Source organism: Rhizophagus irregularis, chromosome 11 (assembly GCF_026210795.1).
Source record: "Rhizophagus irregularis chromosome 11, complete sequence".
NCBI classification, from domain to species: domain Eukaryota; kingdom Fungi; phylum Glomeromycota; class Glomeromycetes; order Glomerales; family Glomeraceae; genus Rhizophagus; species Rhizophagus irregularis.
The window spans coordinates 92697-112284 of NC_089439.1; the positions used below are offsets into that span (position 1 = coordinate 92697).

The window sequence follows — 19588 nt, forward strand, 5'->3', positions numbered from 1 at the left end:
AGCTATAGAGATCTAATATCACTTTAGAACTATACACATATTTCAGAATTAGCAAAAAGAATTAAAAGATGTTCTTGCAAACTAAACAATAAGATATATTTTGACCTTACTAGATGACGTATTATTACCACTGGTTTTTGTCTTTTTTAACACTAACTCTTGCTTAAAAAAACAAACTCGCTTGCATTCTAACAGTATTACCAATACTTGTTATTATTCAATAGAAGAGAAAGAAATATATAAAACTTTTAAATGTATTACCAGAACGTAGTTGATCTTGAGTGGCATTAAAATTGTATTGTTGAAATCATCATGTAATTCTGCTATTTGAGAAACCATTTTATTAGCATTAAGATTTACAATCATATTCAACATTACCATGAAAGATGAACTTTTTTTCCAGATTTTGGCTCTACCTAAATGAATATAAATATAGAGAAGAAAACCCATACAGACGTATTCTAAAGTGTTCTGCTAGATATATCAGACGTATTCCTAGTATCTCTTGAACTAAATACACTTTTCATAATTAAAATAAAAGATTCAAACCTTAATTATTTGAGAAACTATCTTATTAGCATTAAGATTTATAGCTTATATTTAACGTTGCCAATTCAAACATATTTTAAGATACTCTGCTAGACTTATCTATTAGGCTGTTAGACGTATCCTTAGCACCTTTTAAATTAACACACTTTCCATTATTAAAGTAAAAGATCCTAAACCTTAAAATTTTCTAAAGTATATAAATCATTATATTTCTTACATTTACATGATTTTTCATGACATTCAAACAAATTGCATACTTTCTAATATAATACAATAATTGTAAAATAATCATGTGTTAACACATGAAAAAAAATTCCATTTTTATTAAATGAATAAATCAGAATTTTTGCTATACTATGAAATAAAACAGAATTTTTATGATTTTAACAATTTTATTTTGATACATAACAACTAGCCAATACTTATTGCATATTTTAACTATATCATAATAAAAGTTTCATAAAAAAATTATTATCGTATCATTAGTGCAATCTAAATTAATTTGCATTAAGATGAGAATTATCAAATGTTTATTACTATAATTGGAGGTCATCTAAAGCAGAGATAAATCACGTGATTCGTTATAATTTTGATTAGATTAATTTTTTATAAGCAAAGATTAATATTAATAATCTATATATTAAAAAACACTGCAATCACGTGGGCGTTATATTTAGATTAACCATATAAATAAGTCATTTGAATTGTGTAACCCTACTCCTATTCGTCGCCAATGTTACACAAGACCAAAAAAGGAAATTTTATTTCTGGCGAAAAACTGAAATTTTGGGTTACACTGGATTCCATAAAAGGAAATTGTCGGTTACGCAAATTTCCAAAAAGGAAATTTTGTCTTCTGTTACTTTCAGAGAAATTAAAAAAATTGTGTTGCTCAAATTTCCAAAAAAGGATATTCTTTGCAGATCTTTTAATTCTGGCCGGAATTACATATTAACTGTTGTCGTAGACAACAGGTGAACAGTAGAAAAACCGTATGTTTTATACTAATAAATAGTATATTGTTTTATATTTTATATTATGAACAGTATACTTTTTCAGGATAAATCGTATATTTTATACTGATAAACAGTACTTTTTTCCAGTTTAAACTGCATATTTTGTACTGATAAATAGTATATATTATTATTTGCAAACAGAATTTGAAATGCATTTATAATTAATAAAATTTTTATTAAATAATATTAAATATACAAATATTTTTTATAAATAATATAAATAAAAAACTAATATAAAATAATATACTATTTGTAAAAAAAATAATATTAGCAAAATATAAACAAAAAAAAAAGAAATTTAATTAGTAATATTATCATTATTTTAAATATAAAAAAGAAATAATAAAAAGTTAGTAATATTATTAATATATTAGTTAGATATAAAAAAGTAATAAAATGATTTTTTTTTTTTTTTTTTAAAACTTTATTATAGATGCGATCATGTCTTATTATAATCACACTTACTTACATATATAAACTTACAAAATATAAGATAAACAAATACATATAAGAATTAAGCATTACGAAACAAGACTACTTTTCATAAAGAACAAGTCGACCTGTCACCTAAATGATCACATCATTGTTAAAAACCATGATGCGACCTCAAATTCAAAGGTGACTGTCATGATCTACCTAAAAATTTGCCCAGTGACCGCCACGATGGAATGCCAAATCATTCCATTTATTCCAATTACTTTCTAACATATTACAGTCAACATTTTTAACACCCGCTTCAATGCGTTTACTATGTGACTTAGCTTTTTTATCTTTAACGCTAATACCGCACCGCTTTTCTTCCTTTATTTGTAACTCGTTCCTTGGTTCCCAAATAAGCATTTTGAATTCTAATAACACTCTACCAGTTATTTGTTTCAGTACCTTATACACCAATTTTTCTTCAGTTATTTTATAGCACCTTAACAGTTCCATTAACTGACAACTAATTTGATTCTTCATTAAAAATGTAAAATCATATAAACGGCCAATCTACACGTTATAAATAACGTGCATGTATGATTCTTTCTTTATTAAAAAAGCTGTATGTACATACTATCGAATACAGAATGATGAATATTATAAAAATTAATTCTTTAAAACAACTAAAAGAAGTCTATATATTTTTCTTTCAAATAAAATTTGCCATATGTAAATATAATCAAATATGGAATGATGTGAGACTAAAAATAAATTCAATAGACAATCTGTCTATATATTTTTCTTTCTAACCAAATAGCCTTATGTAAATATTATCAGATAAGGAATGATTTAAAATCCTATAATAATTATTCATTTTTTCCCTTTTGATAATTTGTTTCTTCGTAATTAGTCATCCCACAAAAGAAAATAGAAAAATAAAACAAGAATAACTAATTACTTATTAATACTTTCTTAATACCACCCATCTTTTATCTTGCGAGCTCTAATATCACACTGAATCTTTACGTAACTGTTAGAGACAATATGATCACGTCTTTTATTCCTAACTCCATCATAAAATTTCTTTAAAGTATCAAGATCTCTGACACTATTTAACCCCCTATGAAATTCCGGCTTTGTAATTCGTCTAAATTTATTTAATATTTCTTGCCAGGGAAGCACATTGTCCTGTTCTCTAATTTCGAGCTCTTGTAAATTTGTGGTAATATCATCTACCATAATAATCTTACCAACACTGGTCGATTGTTCAGCCACCTTGATATCATCGCGTTCGAAAGTAGCTTCTTTTTTCTTTCTTAATTCAAGAAAATATTCACTGTTGAAGGAATGGTTAATAAAAATATCATCTTTCAACATGTTGTATTCTGATCTATTTGTAACTTGATCAAACAGAAACTCCAATTCCTTGTTTGATATATAATGTTTCTTAAGAATATCACCTCTTCGTTTCAATCGATGTTTAGAAACTATTGGCTTTGACTCAAATCTATTATTAGTGTAATTCCATTTATTCTTATGAGTTTTGAGGCTATTCGTAAACCTTTTTTTATACTTCTCTTGTTCTTTCATCGTCTTGAACTGTTTGTTAATACCTAAATTTGAGTATGTAACTAAATAGTTACCTGTACCACTATGCATTGAAACCTTTTTTGTATAAGTAACGCCTATGCGTTTACTTACTATTTGTTTACTTTGACAATAATTTTTAAACGTGTTTTGCGTGGGAGGTGTAGGTGTTACTATCACCTTAGAACGACAATTTTGACATACTTTCCTATTGTTTGACATTACATAAGCACAGACATTGCTACAAAATGAACATGGGATGTAGAACCCCAAATACCATGTTCGGTTACCATGACTAAATTTAATATAAGTTGTAGTTTGCCTGTTCTTTTCTTGTTTCTTCAATCTATTTTCAATAGCTACCAGTTTATCCAATAATAATTGACGTATTCTTAAAAAATACTTGTTTCTAGTTTCTATATCAATAGGTAACCCACAAAATACACTCGTCAAGTATTTTGAAATCCTGTATTTAGTGTTCATCATAGGCCGATCTGAATTAATCAAATAAGGCTTATCATATTTCTTTATTATATGTCTATTATTGGTAACAATTGTCAACATATCTTTCTCTTTCTGTAACGAATTTACATGTAAAAGGATGTAGGACTTTCCTTTTCGAGTAGAATATATCGTATCAGCCCCCGTGTACCGTTTCACTTTTTCTGGACGGAAAAAAGTATAGCCGATAAAAATTTCTTTATTCGGCATCTTTTATCTGATTGGTGCACTGTATTTACGCCTTCTTTTGAAAAACTTTCGCAAGAAAACAAAACTTTTATGTCTTTAAAGGACTATTAAGCCCTTGTGAACTGGTTCGAACTGAAAAGAGTGATAATAAAAAGTGTGTTGTTTAAACCAAGGAACACTTTTGTCTTAATACTGAAGTGCTATTTTTCTAGTAATTTAACGAGAAAAAAGCGTAATATTTCTTGTGTGAAAAATGGATGTGAACGGTACAGGAAAGAGTTTTTCAGATTAAAAAAAGTAATAAAATGATAATAGTAATATTAGTAATATATTAAAAAAATTAAATAAAATACATAAAAGTAAAAAAAAAATATAATTAATATATGTTAACATATAATATTAATATAAAAATAAAAACATAAAAAGGTGTACATATAGTTGTTTAATTAATATTGTTAAAATTCACCATTACAATTCCAGAGAGATATTAGTGAAAGTAATTGATATACGTGCATATCACTTTTTGTATAATTAGTAGTCTTAGTACAAATATATATATTGTATATTATCAAAATAAGTTTTTTATTTAATTTTTATTATTATATGTTAAAATAGTTTTGGTATTCATTTTTATTGTCTTTTTTTTTCTAAAAAAAAAGAAGAGAAGAATATTTTTGAAAAAATAAACAAAAAATAAACAATAACGTGTTATTAATGCATGTGATTAGCGATCAGCTGAATTTTAATTGGTTAAATATAGAAATGCGAAAATTAAAAAGCAGAAGTATTTTTTAAAAAATTTAAATCATACAGATTGTTTTTAAAGTTTAATTAGTAATTTAAAAGTTCTTTTTTTAATAAGAAAATTTGTAAAAATTTTTCTTAATACTGCTTAATTTTTAAATTAAAGCCTTAATACTAAATTAGCTAAATTAGAATTAAGAAAAATTTGTGAGAATTTTCTTTGATACTGCTTAATTTTTAAATTAAAGCCTTATTAATATTAAATTAGTTAAATTAGAATTAAGCAGTATTAAGAAAAATTCTTGCGAATTTTTCTTAATACTGCTTAATTTTTAAATTAAAGCCTTAATATTACTAAATTAGCAAAATTAGAATTAACATATGAGCTGATTTATGGAATTAAGTTTTTATATTAAAAAAACTAACTTTATTAAGCAAATGCAAATACAAGTTATATGAAAATGATAGATTCACAACAGCTGACATAAATAAAATTGATTTGATTATATTATTTTTTGATTTTTTTTAATAATATCATTAAAATTAAAAAATTTAAATATAATTGTCATGACAAAATATTGAATAACTTAATATGTATGTGTGCTAGACGAATGAATTTATATTCATTAGAAAGAGGTAATCAAGAGCTATCTATAAACCAAATATCACGTGAATTGAATCACAAGTTGCTGAATAATTACGTTCAATATATTTATTTTTAACCTTTGACTTTGATCGTTAATATCTTCACATCTAGTAATTCAATTTGAATAATCTTTTTTTGTTCAGATAGAGTAGATTCTAGGCTTTCATTCATATGAATATAAATATATGTGTTTAGCATACATGTACGCCGAGATATTAACGATTTTGTTAATTGAATAAAACTCCGACACAAAAATTTTTAAAATTATAATTCTTACAAAAGATTATCTTTACAAGTATTATTGAGCTCTTTTTACTTTACTTAACAAGGTTTTATTTGCTATTTCTGTTTTAAATTGAATAAATTAATAAAATCAATTTTAAAAAGTAATTAACAAGTAGAATAAAATTAGTATAGTAAAAAACAAAAAAAAACATCTTAAAAACTCTAAAGCATAACTCATATTTTTATTTTGTATATATTTTTACTAAAAAAAGGAAGGAACTAAGTTAAAAATAAATGAAAAAAGATTTTTCTTATTAATATAAATTATTAATATTTGTTTTCTTACTTACTGATTAAAAAAAACCTGCTATATATACCTATAAACTTTTCTAAGTCACCTAACAAAAATCTGATTGGAAAGTAATTGAAAAGTGATTGAAAAAGAAAGTAGTTGCCATTGTTATTTTTGAATAAATGTTAAAAAATTTTTTTTTTATTTTTTAATAGATTTAGATCATCTAATTTATGTAACACATATAATTTAAGCTTGTGAAACATAATTCATGTTAAAATGTGCAAATCTTTATAAAAATCTTAATTTTAACTAATTCCACGAATTGGCAAATATAAGCAGTATTAAGAAAAATTCGCAAGAATTTTCCTTGATACTGCTTAATTTTTAAATTAAAGCTTTAATACTACTAAATTAGTTAAATTAGAATTAAGCAGTATTAAGAAAAATTTGCAAGAATTTTCCTAAATGCTGCTTAATTTTTAAATTAAAGCCTTAATACTAAATTAGTTAAATTAGAATTAAGCAGTATTAAGAAAAATTCACGAGAATTTTCCTTGATACTGCTTAATTTTTAAATTAAAATCTTAATACTAATTTATAAAAATGATTTATAATTGAGTTTTGAATTTAGTATTATCAATTGGACTTTAAACTTAAAAATTAAACAGTATTAACAAAAATTCTTGTGAATTTTTTAATAATTGTGATTTTACATCAGTGAGTTTTTGGGTAGTACATATTAGTGGTTACTAGTATTGTTTGATGCTTTAAAGTGTAGAAAAACTTACCCTATCACACGTCAAATAATTAAAAATTGGCAAAAAAATCAGATAGCCGATTTTTGGCTATATTTGTCTGATTTGTAGTTTTTTGTAGCCAATTTTTTAGCATGAATTGACAAAAATCGGATATGCCAATTTTTAAATTGCATATTCAAATCGGACTGCTAATTTTAGCTATATTTGTCTGATTTGTGACTTTTTACAGCCATATTACCAATTCTTAACTACATTTTTCAGTTTTTTCACTATACAAAAAAATTGTATATAGTATATACATTATGAAATATATATTTTTATAAAAAATTATATTGTAATATTGAATTAAATTTTAAAAAATATTTTATTAAGCAATATTAAATAAAAAACTAATCTTAAATAATTAAATTTTAAACAAAATACATTTAAGAATATAAATTTACTTGTAATTCAATGTAATACGCACAATTATAAAAAATTAATAACTCCACAAATATTAACTGTACCTTCATTAAAATAAATATTCAAGTAGATTCTAAGCTGCTGAACAATTTTCAATTAATAAAAGAAGTCGATTTACTTTGGCTAAAATGCTCAAAATATGCTCTGAAGTGACAAAATAGAAAAATAAAATTCGTAAATGAGTACCATTGTGAAAATCGTGAATAACATATCATGTATTAACTGTACCTTCGTAAAAATTAATATCCAAGTAGATTTTGACCTGCTGAACAACGTTCAATTAATAAATGAAGTCGATTTACTTTGACTAAAGTGCTCAAAATACGCTCTGAAGTGACAAAACGAAGAAAAATAAAATTTGTAAATGAGTACTATTGTGAAAATCGTAAATAACACATCAAGTATTGAACTGTACATCCGTGAAAATTAATATCCAAGTATATTTTCACCTGCTGAATAACTTTCAATTAATATAAGAAGTCGATTTACTTTGGCTAAAGTGCTCAAAATACGCTCTGAAGTAACAAAATAGAAAAAATAAAATTCGTAAATGAGTACCGTTGTGAAAATCATGAATAACACATCAAGTATTAACTGTACCTTCGTAAAAATTAATATCCAAGTTGATTTTAACCTGCTAAACAATATTCAATTAATAAATGAAGTCGATTTACTTTGACTAAAGTGCTCAAAATACGCTCTGAAGTAACAAAACAGAAAAAATAAAATTTGTAAATGAGTACCGTTGTGAAAATCATGAATAATTCATCATGTATTAACTGTACCTTCGTATAAATTAATATCCAAGTAGATTTTGACCTGCTGAACAACTTTCAATTAATAAAAGAAGTCGATTTACTATGACTAAAGTGCTCAAAATACGCTCTGAAGTGACAAAACAGGAAAAAATAAAATTTGTAAATGAGTACCGTTGTGAAAATCGTGAATAACACATCAAGTATTAACTGTACCTTCGTGAAAATTAATATTCAAGTAGATATTGACATTCTAAACAACATTCAATTAATATAAGAAGTTGGTTTACTTTGGATAAAGTGCTCAAAATACATTCTGAAGGTAAAAAAATTTGTAACTTAATACTACTGTATTATATAAAAAATGTAAATAATTCCAAAAATATTAACTGTACTTTTATGAAGATTAATATCTTAACAGTTTTAAACTTACTGAACTACTTTTAATTAAAAGAATAAGATTTACTTCAGCCAAAATGCTCAAACCATACTTTGAAATATGTGTAAAAAAAATATAATATTTGTTTATATTTTAAATTATGAGTTATTTAATTTAAATGTGTTTATATTTAAGAAAAAAAATATTTTAATTCTATTTTATAAAGTATTTAAAAAGTATTTTAGTAAAGTTTTTGAGGCAAAAAAATAATTATAACTGAAATAAAAAAAAATCTAAGTTAATAAATAAATATTAAACCGTAATACATAATCACATGTTATATATTAAAATCAGAAATTTTATATTAAAATCAAAAAATCCTATTACAAATAGCCAAAAATCGGCAATTTCGTGTTAAAAATCAGAAATATTATATTAAAATCAGAAATATTTATTAAAATCAGGAAATATTATATTAAAATTGCCAAAAAATCAGACAGCCATATTAAAAAGGGCAAAAATCTGATTTTTATTTATTTGGCCTGTGTATATCTGTAGAAAATACATTATAATTTATAAACATATGAATTTTAATATACTGTAGAATAATATGTACACTGTATCCTTTATTTACAATATTTTTGTGAACTGTATACAAAATACTGATATACAGTAGAAATGGTATACGTTATAGACATATGAATTTAATATACTGTATCACACAGTATGTTTACCGTATACTTTATTGTATTTTTTACTAAACACATTTTGCGGACAGTATACATTATACTGATATGCCATATGTAAAAATGTGAACTGTATTAAAAATACGTATATATAGTATAAAAACAGGACCCCGAATAATTATAGTTGAGGTTACATCTGACTATGTTTTAAACTTTATACATTATTTATCTTATAATTTTATTAAGTTAATATTTTAAGATAATATAGAAAAAAATGGTTCTTTTAAAGAAAAGAATCTTTTGATACCAAAATTATGCAAATTTACTGATTAAAATTAGAGATAAAGTTGTGTAACAAGGCAAAATTTGGCAAAAAAATATATATTTTTTTACAATCGGTATACATAGAAATATTCAAAAAAATAAAAAACTACATTATTAAATATTACTTTTAAAATTACAAAGTTATAAATAGTAAGAAGGCAACTATTTTATTAAAATTTTACATTTATATCTTTTAAAATAAATTCAAAATGGCAATAATAAATTTTTAAAAATTCTTAACATAGGGGATATGACCTTGATTATAATTGTCCGGAGTCCTATAAAAACTGTATACATATTTTTTATAAGGTAGTCCTGATGTCTTCATCTAGTAGATTATAAGACTCACGCATTATATTAATATTATATATAATTTCACAATGTAATATATACCAATACTTTTTTTTAGTTCTTTTATAATAATATACTAAATTAAAATAGGCAACTGGGTTGGAGTTTTAATAAATTAGTTATATAATAGGTGCTTCTGTATTCTGATATATAATTAATAAACTCACAAATTGCATTACTTTGAAAAAAAATATATATATACTGTACTGATATTTAATTATACTAATTTGGACTAATACTATAAAGTTGCCTAAATAATTGAATTCTTTTGATTTATTTTGCTAAAATTTGTTTATTTTGGCCTATTAATTGGATGGCAATTACTTCATATTATGAATTACATGTAATATATTAAGATTTTACTATTTATTAATCTAGTGATTTACAATATAATATACAGTAATTGTATACTGAATAATTTAATATACTGATACTTTTTTCCTAAAATAACCTTATTAGTATATAAAGGTTTAACTGTATTTAATTTTACTAAAATTCAAATTATTATATACTATTATTTTTTATTATTTATAAATTATTTTAATTTTTTGTTGTGCAGTCTATAAACATAAATATAAGTTTTAGTAAAATAAATCTAATAAGCTAAAATTTATAAAAACCTAATTTATGCAAAAATTTATAAATTTATACAAATTATATTCTGTAAAATTTGTAATCTTATATTACATAAAACTATAAATATCATTGTATATATTCACATATTATCTAATATCTATATTCAATTCATTTAGCATCATTTCTTATCTATTATTAACTTATTATAAATACAGTTTTTAAATTCTTTAAGTTTAATTATAAATCAATTTTTTAAAAATATGAGACTAAAGATGAGAATTGATTCAATATTTGCTACAAATTTCTGATTCTTTAAAAATCCATTTACAATTTAAAGAATTATTTTTGAATATAAAAATTTATTTTTTGCTACTCTTTTTTTAAGCAATCATTAAATCAACTTATTAATAACTATTATATTTATATTAATAATCTTCTATTCCAAGTAATTTAAATCGCTCATCTAATTTTTTAGGAATATTACAATTTATTCTGTCTTTAAGATTAGGAAATAGTAAATAGAACCTCCCGGCAATGTCTTGAAGATCTATTGTATATTCAGCATCTGCTTTATTGACAGTAGTCCATTCATAATCTGATAAAGATCTTCTATAACTATGTTCATTTAAGAGCTTTCCTCTTAATAATCCATCTCCAGTAAATTGAATTCCTTTTGTAGCATGTTTATAAATGCTACTAATTAATAGATATTCAGGTTCTTTTCTATTATTTAACAAATATTCTGATTCTTTTTCACTATCATCATCATCAGACATTGAAGCAACATTTATGGGAGCTAAACGAACATAATCATTCACATAAATCATCTCAGTTCCTAGTAAAATTGCTTCATAATGAGGATAATTTTCCATATCTTGCAATCGCTTTCTTTCTAATGGATCTTTGATTTCTTTTAAATGATCATCAGCTTCCTTATGTTTATATGAATGCACTGGAGTATATATATTAGAAATCTTATTTACTCGATCAATAGCTTGAATATATGCCTTAACATTTGGCTCTTTATAAGAATAATTCTATTAGTAAATATCAAATTTTTTTTTTAAAAAAAAAGGAAAAAAATAAATTTAAATCATACTTACCTAATTTATTATTATTAATAAAACTTTTCGGTATTTCTTTTTTACAAGCTAACCATGGCAACAATGTTTTTCGATCAACTTGAATAACTTCAGATAATTCTAACAAATGGATTTTATAATAAGCCTTATAAATAATACCACAACCATCAGAATTCGCAGAAGCTGTATCATCAGACATATTATCTGTTATTGGAACTTTACTAGTTTCTAAAATTACTCCAGGCCAATAAAAAATTGATATATCATTTTCATCTGAAGAATTTCTTATAAGTTCAGTATGGTGAGCTTTTCCAGTTTTATTTAAGTTAACCATAACAATTTCTCCTCTTCTATATAATGTCTTTGCAAATTTTGGTTTATTAACATTCTCAACTTCTATTTTCTTCGCTTCTGAATCATTTTTGATCTTTTTTGTTGATCTATCATTTATTGTTTTTTCTAATGTTGATTCTTTCCTTTTTCCATTATTAATTCCTCTAGAGCTATTATTGCAATAAACACATTTACAATTATTTACTTGGCCAGAAACAAGCCAAATTAAATGTGGCTCAAACTCTTTTGGAGATCGGAACTTATAAGCACCTTTAAATAAAAAGTGTAATCAGCAGATTAAATAATAATATATAAAAATTTATGATAAATTTTTAATATATACCATAGAGATAACGATCATGTCGTGATTTAGTATTGTCTTTATATTCTTTATTGTGTTGGTAAAGAACGTAACCTTCAGGAAAATCGACCAACTTTTCATTTTCTGTTTTTTAAAAATATAATTTTGATCTTAATAAACTTTAGTTCTAATTATGTGGGAGAACGTATAAATTTTGGTATAATTTTAATATAACGAGTGTTTTTTTAAATCGGATCAGCGGATCCTAAAATGGCAATATAAAATTTGACTGTAATTGTTGTATTTGTTGTATTTACCTTTTGAGATATTCATTTTGCCATATTTCCTTAAATAATCAGCAAGGGCTTTGCCTAACCTTTGTAGCCAGTGCTCAGCTCTTTGATCTTTATTTGTGAATCGTTGATAATAAGAAACATTTCCTTTTTCATCATTAACAGGCTTAAGGTTTTTTGGTTGAGATGAACCTATTCCATCAGTTGCAGTAACTTTTATACCGTAACTTGTTATTTCTACGTGCATATTTCTATTTCTTTAATAAAAAACAAATAGTAAAAATCAGGAAGAGAAAGAAAGAAATGAAATATTAGCTTTATGTAATAAATATTTATAATGGTGTGAGTTACACCACATTCACATTTTTGTATATAGAACTTGAAGATCAAAAAGTAAATCTTTCGCCAATAGCCATTTTAAGTTAGTGATTTTGTATAAATCTTGGGCTGGTTCCGAACGGGCTATTATCCTATTTTTATTATTACCAAAAAGAAATAAAATTCAGGTTATTTAACGTGATAATAAATTTGATATTGCCGTATATTAATTTTCTTGATAATATATGACGATCATCGAGATATACGATTATCGAATTTGATTATCACCGGCCAAAAGCTGATCGGAAGCTGACGGAGAACCCTTAGAGTCAGAAGTATACATGCGGTTTCAATTTCGGCCGCATTGCAAAGCTACTTGTAGATCCGTGCATCCGGCGTAATTTTTTAGACCTCGGATAATTTGGGCCAGACATGCAGCAATTTTTAAGAAAGTTTCAGCCAAATCTCGGCCAATATTAAATATAGTTGTCGAAAATTCCAGAGCCCTATCGAAATTTCTCGATATCAGCCTTATTACAACCATATCTACTAACTGTATATTATCATATGGCTGAAAAGCCGAAATATTTCGCCTACAAGAAGTAAATGTTCACAGTTCACAGCTTGGTTTTCTAATTTATGGAATTGTGTATACTTAACTATGATAGAGTCCGTGTTAATTCAATATACAGGAGATGATATTGGTTAAATATAATATTGCACGTAAAATTATCAAAAGCATATTATTACGTATCCCGATTCCCGAATAGATTATCATCGTTAGCTTTCTACGAAAAGATTATAAAATAAAAATTTTTTTAATTATGATCAAAATACGAGGCGATTTTGTAAAATTAATATTCAATCTAAAAAAATTTTACAGCTCTATAGTCCATTATTCCACATTATACAAAAGGAGAGGCGATTATTCATTACAGACTACATATTTTTGTCTGAAATATGTTAATTATCAGCATTTTATCGTTCAGATTTTTGAAAAGATTATAACAATTTAGTAAAACGTAAATTACTAACAAAATAAAAAGTCTATATAATACCTATTTATAGACGCAATCGATTCAAAGTTTCAAAACAGTAATTATGCAAACACTTTCGCCTTTATCAAATATAAAAATTTAAATTGGAATTTTTTTTTTGTTAAAAGGCAAAAATTCTATTTTTTTTTCATTATGAAATTTAAAATTACTGTATAATTAATACCCATTTTTTTATTTTTTTCAGTTTTTGGGATAATAATTAGATAAAAAATGGATATATTCTAATATACAATTTTTTTAAAAAATAATGATATAATCTAAATAATCTAAATTACAAATAACTAGGAAATTGAAACATAAGCCAATTATTGTTGTACATCGAATAGCACTCGGACTAATTACACTATTTCGGACTTTTACACGTCGGACTAATAAAATTTTTAATTAGAATTTGATCAGTATTCGCTTCATAATAACCAAAGAAAAAATTTATTGATTAATACCGGTTCAGAAGATATTTGTTTCTTGGACGAAACCTTTGGGACGCCTACATAAGTATATATGTGAAATTTTTTTTTATACTCGTAACATAATAAAAATTATATAAATAAATACCTCCAAACGAAAGAGTTTCATCAAATGCTCTTGTAACATAATTAGATTCTAAAATAAAAACAATTAATCAATCGATTAACTTATTACGGTATTTTACATCAAATTACCTTCATTTTCTTCATTTTCTTCAATTTTATTTTCCTCTTCATCTTGTTCTTCATCACTTGAAGAATAATAGCTAGAATATTCTATGGTGAAGAACTTAATGTTAGTGATATTAAAATGTTTTGTAAAAATTTCCTTCTACTCGAACAGCATGACTTAATTCAATTTCAAAATCAGCAAATTTTGATTTTAATTCAGAATAAGTATGACTTGATTCATTGTTATTCTCCTCTTTGTTGACAACAAAAAAAAATATGAAACTTTTAACATTCAGATTCTTTACCTGAAATGTCTGGAGCATCAAGTGGTTGAGGTAAATTTGAGTAATTCAATAATCTACTTGTGAATACAGCTTCAGGATGTGAAGTAATTTGACTTAATCGTTTCACTTTCCTAACTTTATATGGTAAATTCGTAATACCATGTTTTTCATTTAAATAGTTGTTCGCGATAATTTTTCTAACTTCAATAATATCAGGTCTTCTTAAAGGATCCTTGTTCCAACATTCAATCATCAAACCAATATACCATCTTGGTACTCTCTTCTTTCCTATTTTAGGTCTAAGCCCCTCACAAATTTTAATGGCTAAATTCACATCATGTGGAATATTATAGAAAGGAGGTTTTCCATGTAATATCTCCCACATAATCATTCCAAAACTGTAAATATCAGAAGCTTCGCTGTAATCGTGAGTCCTACGTAATATTTCCGGTGCAATATATGGCATCACACCATAAACGTCACGTTTCTTGGATATATTTTTCAATGTTTGATCTACAGGTCGACATAATCCTAAGTCAGTCACGAAAGTTTTTATGATTCCATCAGATTTGGTTATATTTTGAAGTATATTTCCACTATGAAGATCTCGATGTATTAATTTCATTGAATGAATCTCTTCTAAACCCAGAGCAATTTCTTTGAGCATTAATAACTTTTGTCCCCATGTTAATATGGAATCATTATGACTTAGATAATGGCGAAGATCCCCTCCATTTGCATATTTCATGACCAACATATAATTTTTCGTATTTTTATTATATGTTATGCCATAACATCGAAGCACACTTCCATTTCTACATTTATAATGTGCTTTTAACTAAATATAATAAATGAAAATTAGGATGAATGCTTTATAAAAATATATTGTAAAAATAAAAAATTTGAGATTTATGTTATTATACCTCATTTAGGAATTCAATGGTTAAATTTTCTGAATTATGTAAACATTTCAAAGCAACTGGTGTTTTTGCTTTAGAAAGGAAAGAGGGAAGGGGAAAATTAAAAAAATTAAATAATTTAATTAATTATTATTTATTTCATAGATGTTCCATAATGATATGAACCGAATTTATAATGTTACCTTGCACATTCCATTTACCATCTTTATCATGAACCAATTTTCGTTCAGGACCTTCTACCCAAACAGCATAATGAACGTCACTAAATCCACCTCTAGCCAAATAAGTAACATCTTCGAATTTATTAAAGTCAATCCATACTAAATAATCTTGTTTTTTTGCAGCATTTCTTTGTGTATCTCGAATGAATTCATCTAATATTTCATTGTTACTTGTCCAATTTTGAAAATCTTCGCTAAGACGTTTACTTTCGCAATGTTTACACCATCGATCATTTATGCGAGGATTTCTACATTTTGGACATGAATAATCTACATCAATTTCTTCTTCCGAAGAATATTGAATTGGTGAATATGAGGGAAACTTATTATTTGTTGGTGATGACTCAGGTGATTCAGTATAAATTGACCATGATATTGGCGAATGAAATGTTGACGATAAATTATCAGTTATTATTGAGCTCATGATAAACAATAGTTAATAGGAAAGGAAATTTATTTGGCGTAACAAAAAAGTTTTTTTTTATCGGAGTTACATTTCCTTTGTTCACCTAGAACTTAAAAATTTTTTGTCCAACTGTCGATCTGCGGCAAATAATAACGGATATGCCTAGATTGAAAATTTCGACAGGACCCCGAAATATATATATAGAGATCAGGTGATTCAGAAAATTCTGAATTACTAAAATAGTTGGCTGGCATTTATCTATAATTATCTAAAAAGGAAAGAACTACCACGTTTTTTTACCCCCTTTATATATATTTCGGGGTCGAGAACCTTGAACAACTGATAACTCGTGAAAAATGCGAATTATTTCTTTTTTCGGATAATGTTAGTAATTCCGGCCCGCCCCGCATGAAGGTAGCAAGACGTGTCGATCTTAATTCGTAAAAAAGACGTTTGACTTCTTTGAGATTTGTATAACATATAATAAAAAATGTAGAAATTAGAATTATTCTGAAAAATTATTTCCCCGAAAAAGAAAAATTTTTTACAAAGATCAAAAACGTCTTCATTGATACTGAATTGATTAATTTTATCAAACTTGTGCGCTATTCAAGTTAGGGATCGGAAAAGATTCGATTAAAATCGAAACTATCGAAAATCGATAAGAATCGATTTTAAATCGAATCTCGAATAAAAATCGAATCTACTTATTGTGGCGCAGTTTCGTTAATTTGACCGTAAATTATTATTTGTTCATAATAGTTAATTTTGGCCAAATTCATAATTCCGCCCGCGAATCACGTGACGAAACACAAACTTCCTAAAAAGGAAATTTTATCTCCCAATAAAATTCAAGTTTCCATCGCACAAGGTTGTACAAATTTCCAAAAAAGGAACTTTGTTCGTCGATCACTGTAATTTTTTGTAATCACGTGATATGTGTTTAAACACACCTATTATAAATAGTATAAAAAAAAATCGGTATTTGCGAAACGATTAATCGCGATTAATCGATTTTAGAATCGATTCTAATAATGGGAATCGATTCCAATCCCTAATTCAAGTACGAGTGTATTATGTATATTTTGAAACTTGTACTTAAAACTGCCAAGCTGCCAAGAAAAAAAAAAAATATTTTGGTAAAAATAATTCTATAACAGGGTATATTACTGTAAAGTTTATCTGATACGTTATTCAATTATCATTATTTGGGTACAAAAGGCTTTTTTTAATTTACGGCTGTTTCTTGTTCACTTTTGTTAAACTTTTTTTTTAAAACTTTAAAGCAAGTCACATGATTATTCAATAAGTGCGCAGCACTAAAATTATTTACTCTAATTTTTTATTTTTTTTTTCGATTAATACACAAGAAATGATTAAAAACTATTATTATTAAATGCGGATGTTATAAAAAACATTATTAAAAAGAAAGAAAGAAAGAAAGAAAGAAATATATTTATATATGTTTCTATTATACATTCTAAAAAAATATATTTTTTTTTTTTTACATTATTAAACTAAGATATTCATTATAAATGTTTGGTTGTTGACCGCTTAAAAATTCATCGTAAGCGGATCGTAATATTCCCATCCAAGAAGTTGGAAGTATTTCTGTACGCCAATTATTATGCCAATGATAAGTGAAAGCACCGGGAAAGAAACCATCAACTTTTCGTAATTGAGGAGTAGCATTTTCGGGATCAACATTTACAAATTCATTTAAAGATAATTCGGGATTAAATACATCATACCAAACATTAATATTTGGAGTTAAAGTAGAATTTCGTTGTCTTCTATCCTTCTTTAACCATAAAGGATCAAATAAAGGAACAGGAAGCATATAAAGGTAAGGATTTACATCATCTTTTGTTGGATTTTCAACGCTGGTAAAATAATTTTTTATACTAAAAGGATGAAATCTCATACGATTATTCATAGCACCTTCAATTATCATTCTTGTGGTTGTACTATTTGGACGAAGACGTAATACCGCTGTATTATAATCTTCTTTAAAACTCCATTGGTAAGAGAATTCAAAATTTGTATGATAAAATTGACTTAAATCACGTAATAATAGTACATCAGCATCAACATAAATTCCACCATATCTTTGTAAAACGACAAAACGTACCATATCACTAAAAGAAACTGATCTTCTTTTCTTATTAAGATTATATTCCCAACCTTTATAAATAGGATCATAATTAAGTTGTTCTTCAGTATTCCAATTTTTAAATTCAATATATTTTGGAGAAAATTGAAGTAAAGAATATGAATAAGGATTATCTTCTAAAGTCATAGTTGTATCATCTAACCAAATATAAAGTTTGGAACATTGTAAAGGTTGAGTAAATAAGAAAGATTTTATCATTAAAGAAATTTTATCACTAATATCCCCTTTCCAAAATACGTGAAAAAGCATTGGAGGTTGATCGGGTGAACATTTTAAAGAATCTTTTTGATTTAAATCTGGATTGGGTATAATATAATTTGATTCATTTTTATCAAGGTATTCTAAACATTGTTCAGCTAAAAATTTACTCATATCACAATGAGATACGATTTTTTCATAATCTATTATATAACCATCTTTAGGCCTTTTCCTGAATTTTGATATATATTCTGAAAAGTTTGTACTGATTCCTTCTTCTTCATCATCTTGTGATGATATAATAGGATAATTATCATTTTTTATATCTATTCCAACTTTAATATTTATTAAAGATTCTGAATTTTTATCATTAAAATTAGATATTTGAATATAACTAACGTATAATAAATCACATACGACAATAAATGTCGCGATATAACGAACAATTTTATTGTTCATTAATATATTACGAACCATATTTGATTTTAATTTTTTTTTTAAAAAAAAAGGTTATATGTATATATATATATATATGACGATGATGATTTTTTCAAAATGTGAGAGTAGGATTTTAAAACCCGGTTCAATTGCTTGCTTTATATATAACAATGATCTATATATATATATATATATTATTTTATTTTACGTTAGGGAAATATAAATAATGTATATAATTAGTTAAAAAGACGGACATTAATGACTTGATATTTCGGGTTACCAATTAAAAAATCATAGTCGATATCTAGTTAACCCAGATTATTTTGTCGATCATACAGTTAATTATGCATAATATGCAGGGTAATATTACATGTTTCTAAAAAAAAAAAATGAATTTTGCCACATTATTGTCAGTTTTAGGCGGTGAAAAATTTTTCAAATATGGTAAGAAAAAAACTTATA

At 25.2% G+C, this 19588-nt stretch overlaps 5 protein-coding genes across 5 annotated transcripts; all 5 read right to left on the reverse strand.

Annotated features, from left to right (window-relative positions):
• Positions 1–2201: 2201 nt before the first annotated feature.
• On the reverse strand, positions 2202–2405 carry OCT59_002584 (uncharacterized protein; the record flags this gene model as incomplete). The annotated part of the gene is made up of 1 exon (XM_066145014.1): positions 2202–2405. One exon carries the CDS (start codon positions 2403–2405, stop codon positions 2202–2204), a length of 204 nt encoding a protein of 67 aa, XP_065995774.1.
• Positions 2406–2957: 552 nt separating this feature from the next.
• On the reverse strand, positions 2958–4283 carry OCT59_002585 (uncharacterized protein; the record flags this gene model as incomplete). Its single annotated transcript, XM_025330333.2, has 1 exon — positions 2958–4283. One exon carries the CDS (start codon positions 4281–4283, stop codon positions 2958–2960), a length of 1326 nt encoding a protein of 441 aa, XP_025179402.2.
• Positions 4284–10543: 6260 nt separating this feature from the next.
• Positions 10544–12777, reverse strand: OCT59_002586 (uncharacterized protein). Its single transcript, XM_066145015.1, has 4 exons — positions 12497–12777; positions 12222–12323; positions 11567–12148; positions 10544–11484 (listed from the first exon to the last, which is right to left on the reverse strand). Exons 1-4 carry the CDS (start codon positions 12717–12719, stop codon positions 10889–10891), a joined length of 1503 nt encoding a protein of 500 aa, XP_065995775.1. The 5' UTR covers positions 12720–12777; the 3' UTR covers positions 10544–10888.
• Positions 12778–14204: 1427 nt separating this feature from the next.
• On the reverse strand, positions 14205–16335 carry OCT59_002587 (uncharacterized protein; the record flags this gene model as incomplete). The annotated part of the gene is made up of 8 exons (XM_066145016.1): positions 14205–14216; positions 14292–14335; positions 14404–14451; positions 14511–14591; positions 14792–15002; positions 15315–15608; positions 15694–15761; positions 15873–16335. 8 exons carry the CDS (start codon positions 16333–16335, stop codon positions 14205–14207), a joined length of 1221 nt encoding a protein of 406 aa, XP_065995776.1.
• Positions 16336–17616: 1281 nt separating this feature from the next.
• OCT59_002588 (uncharacterized protein) lies at positions 17617–19253 on the reverse strand. Its single transcript, XM_025325809.2, has one exon. The coding sequence runs from the start codon at positions 19163–19165 to the stop codon at positions 17822–17824; it is 1344 nt and encodes a 447-aa protein (XP_025179405.1). The 5' UTR covers positions 19166–19253; the 3' UTR covers positions 17617–17821.
• Positions 19254–19588: the final 335 nt, after the last annotated feature.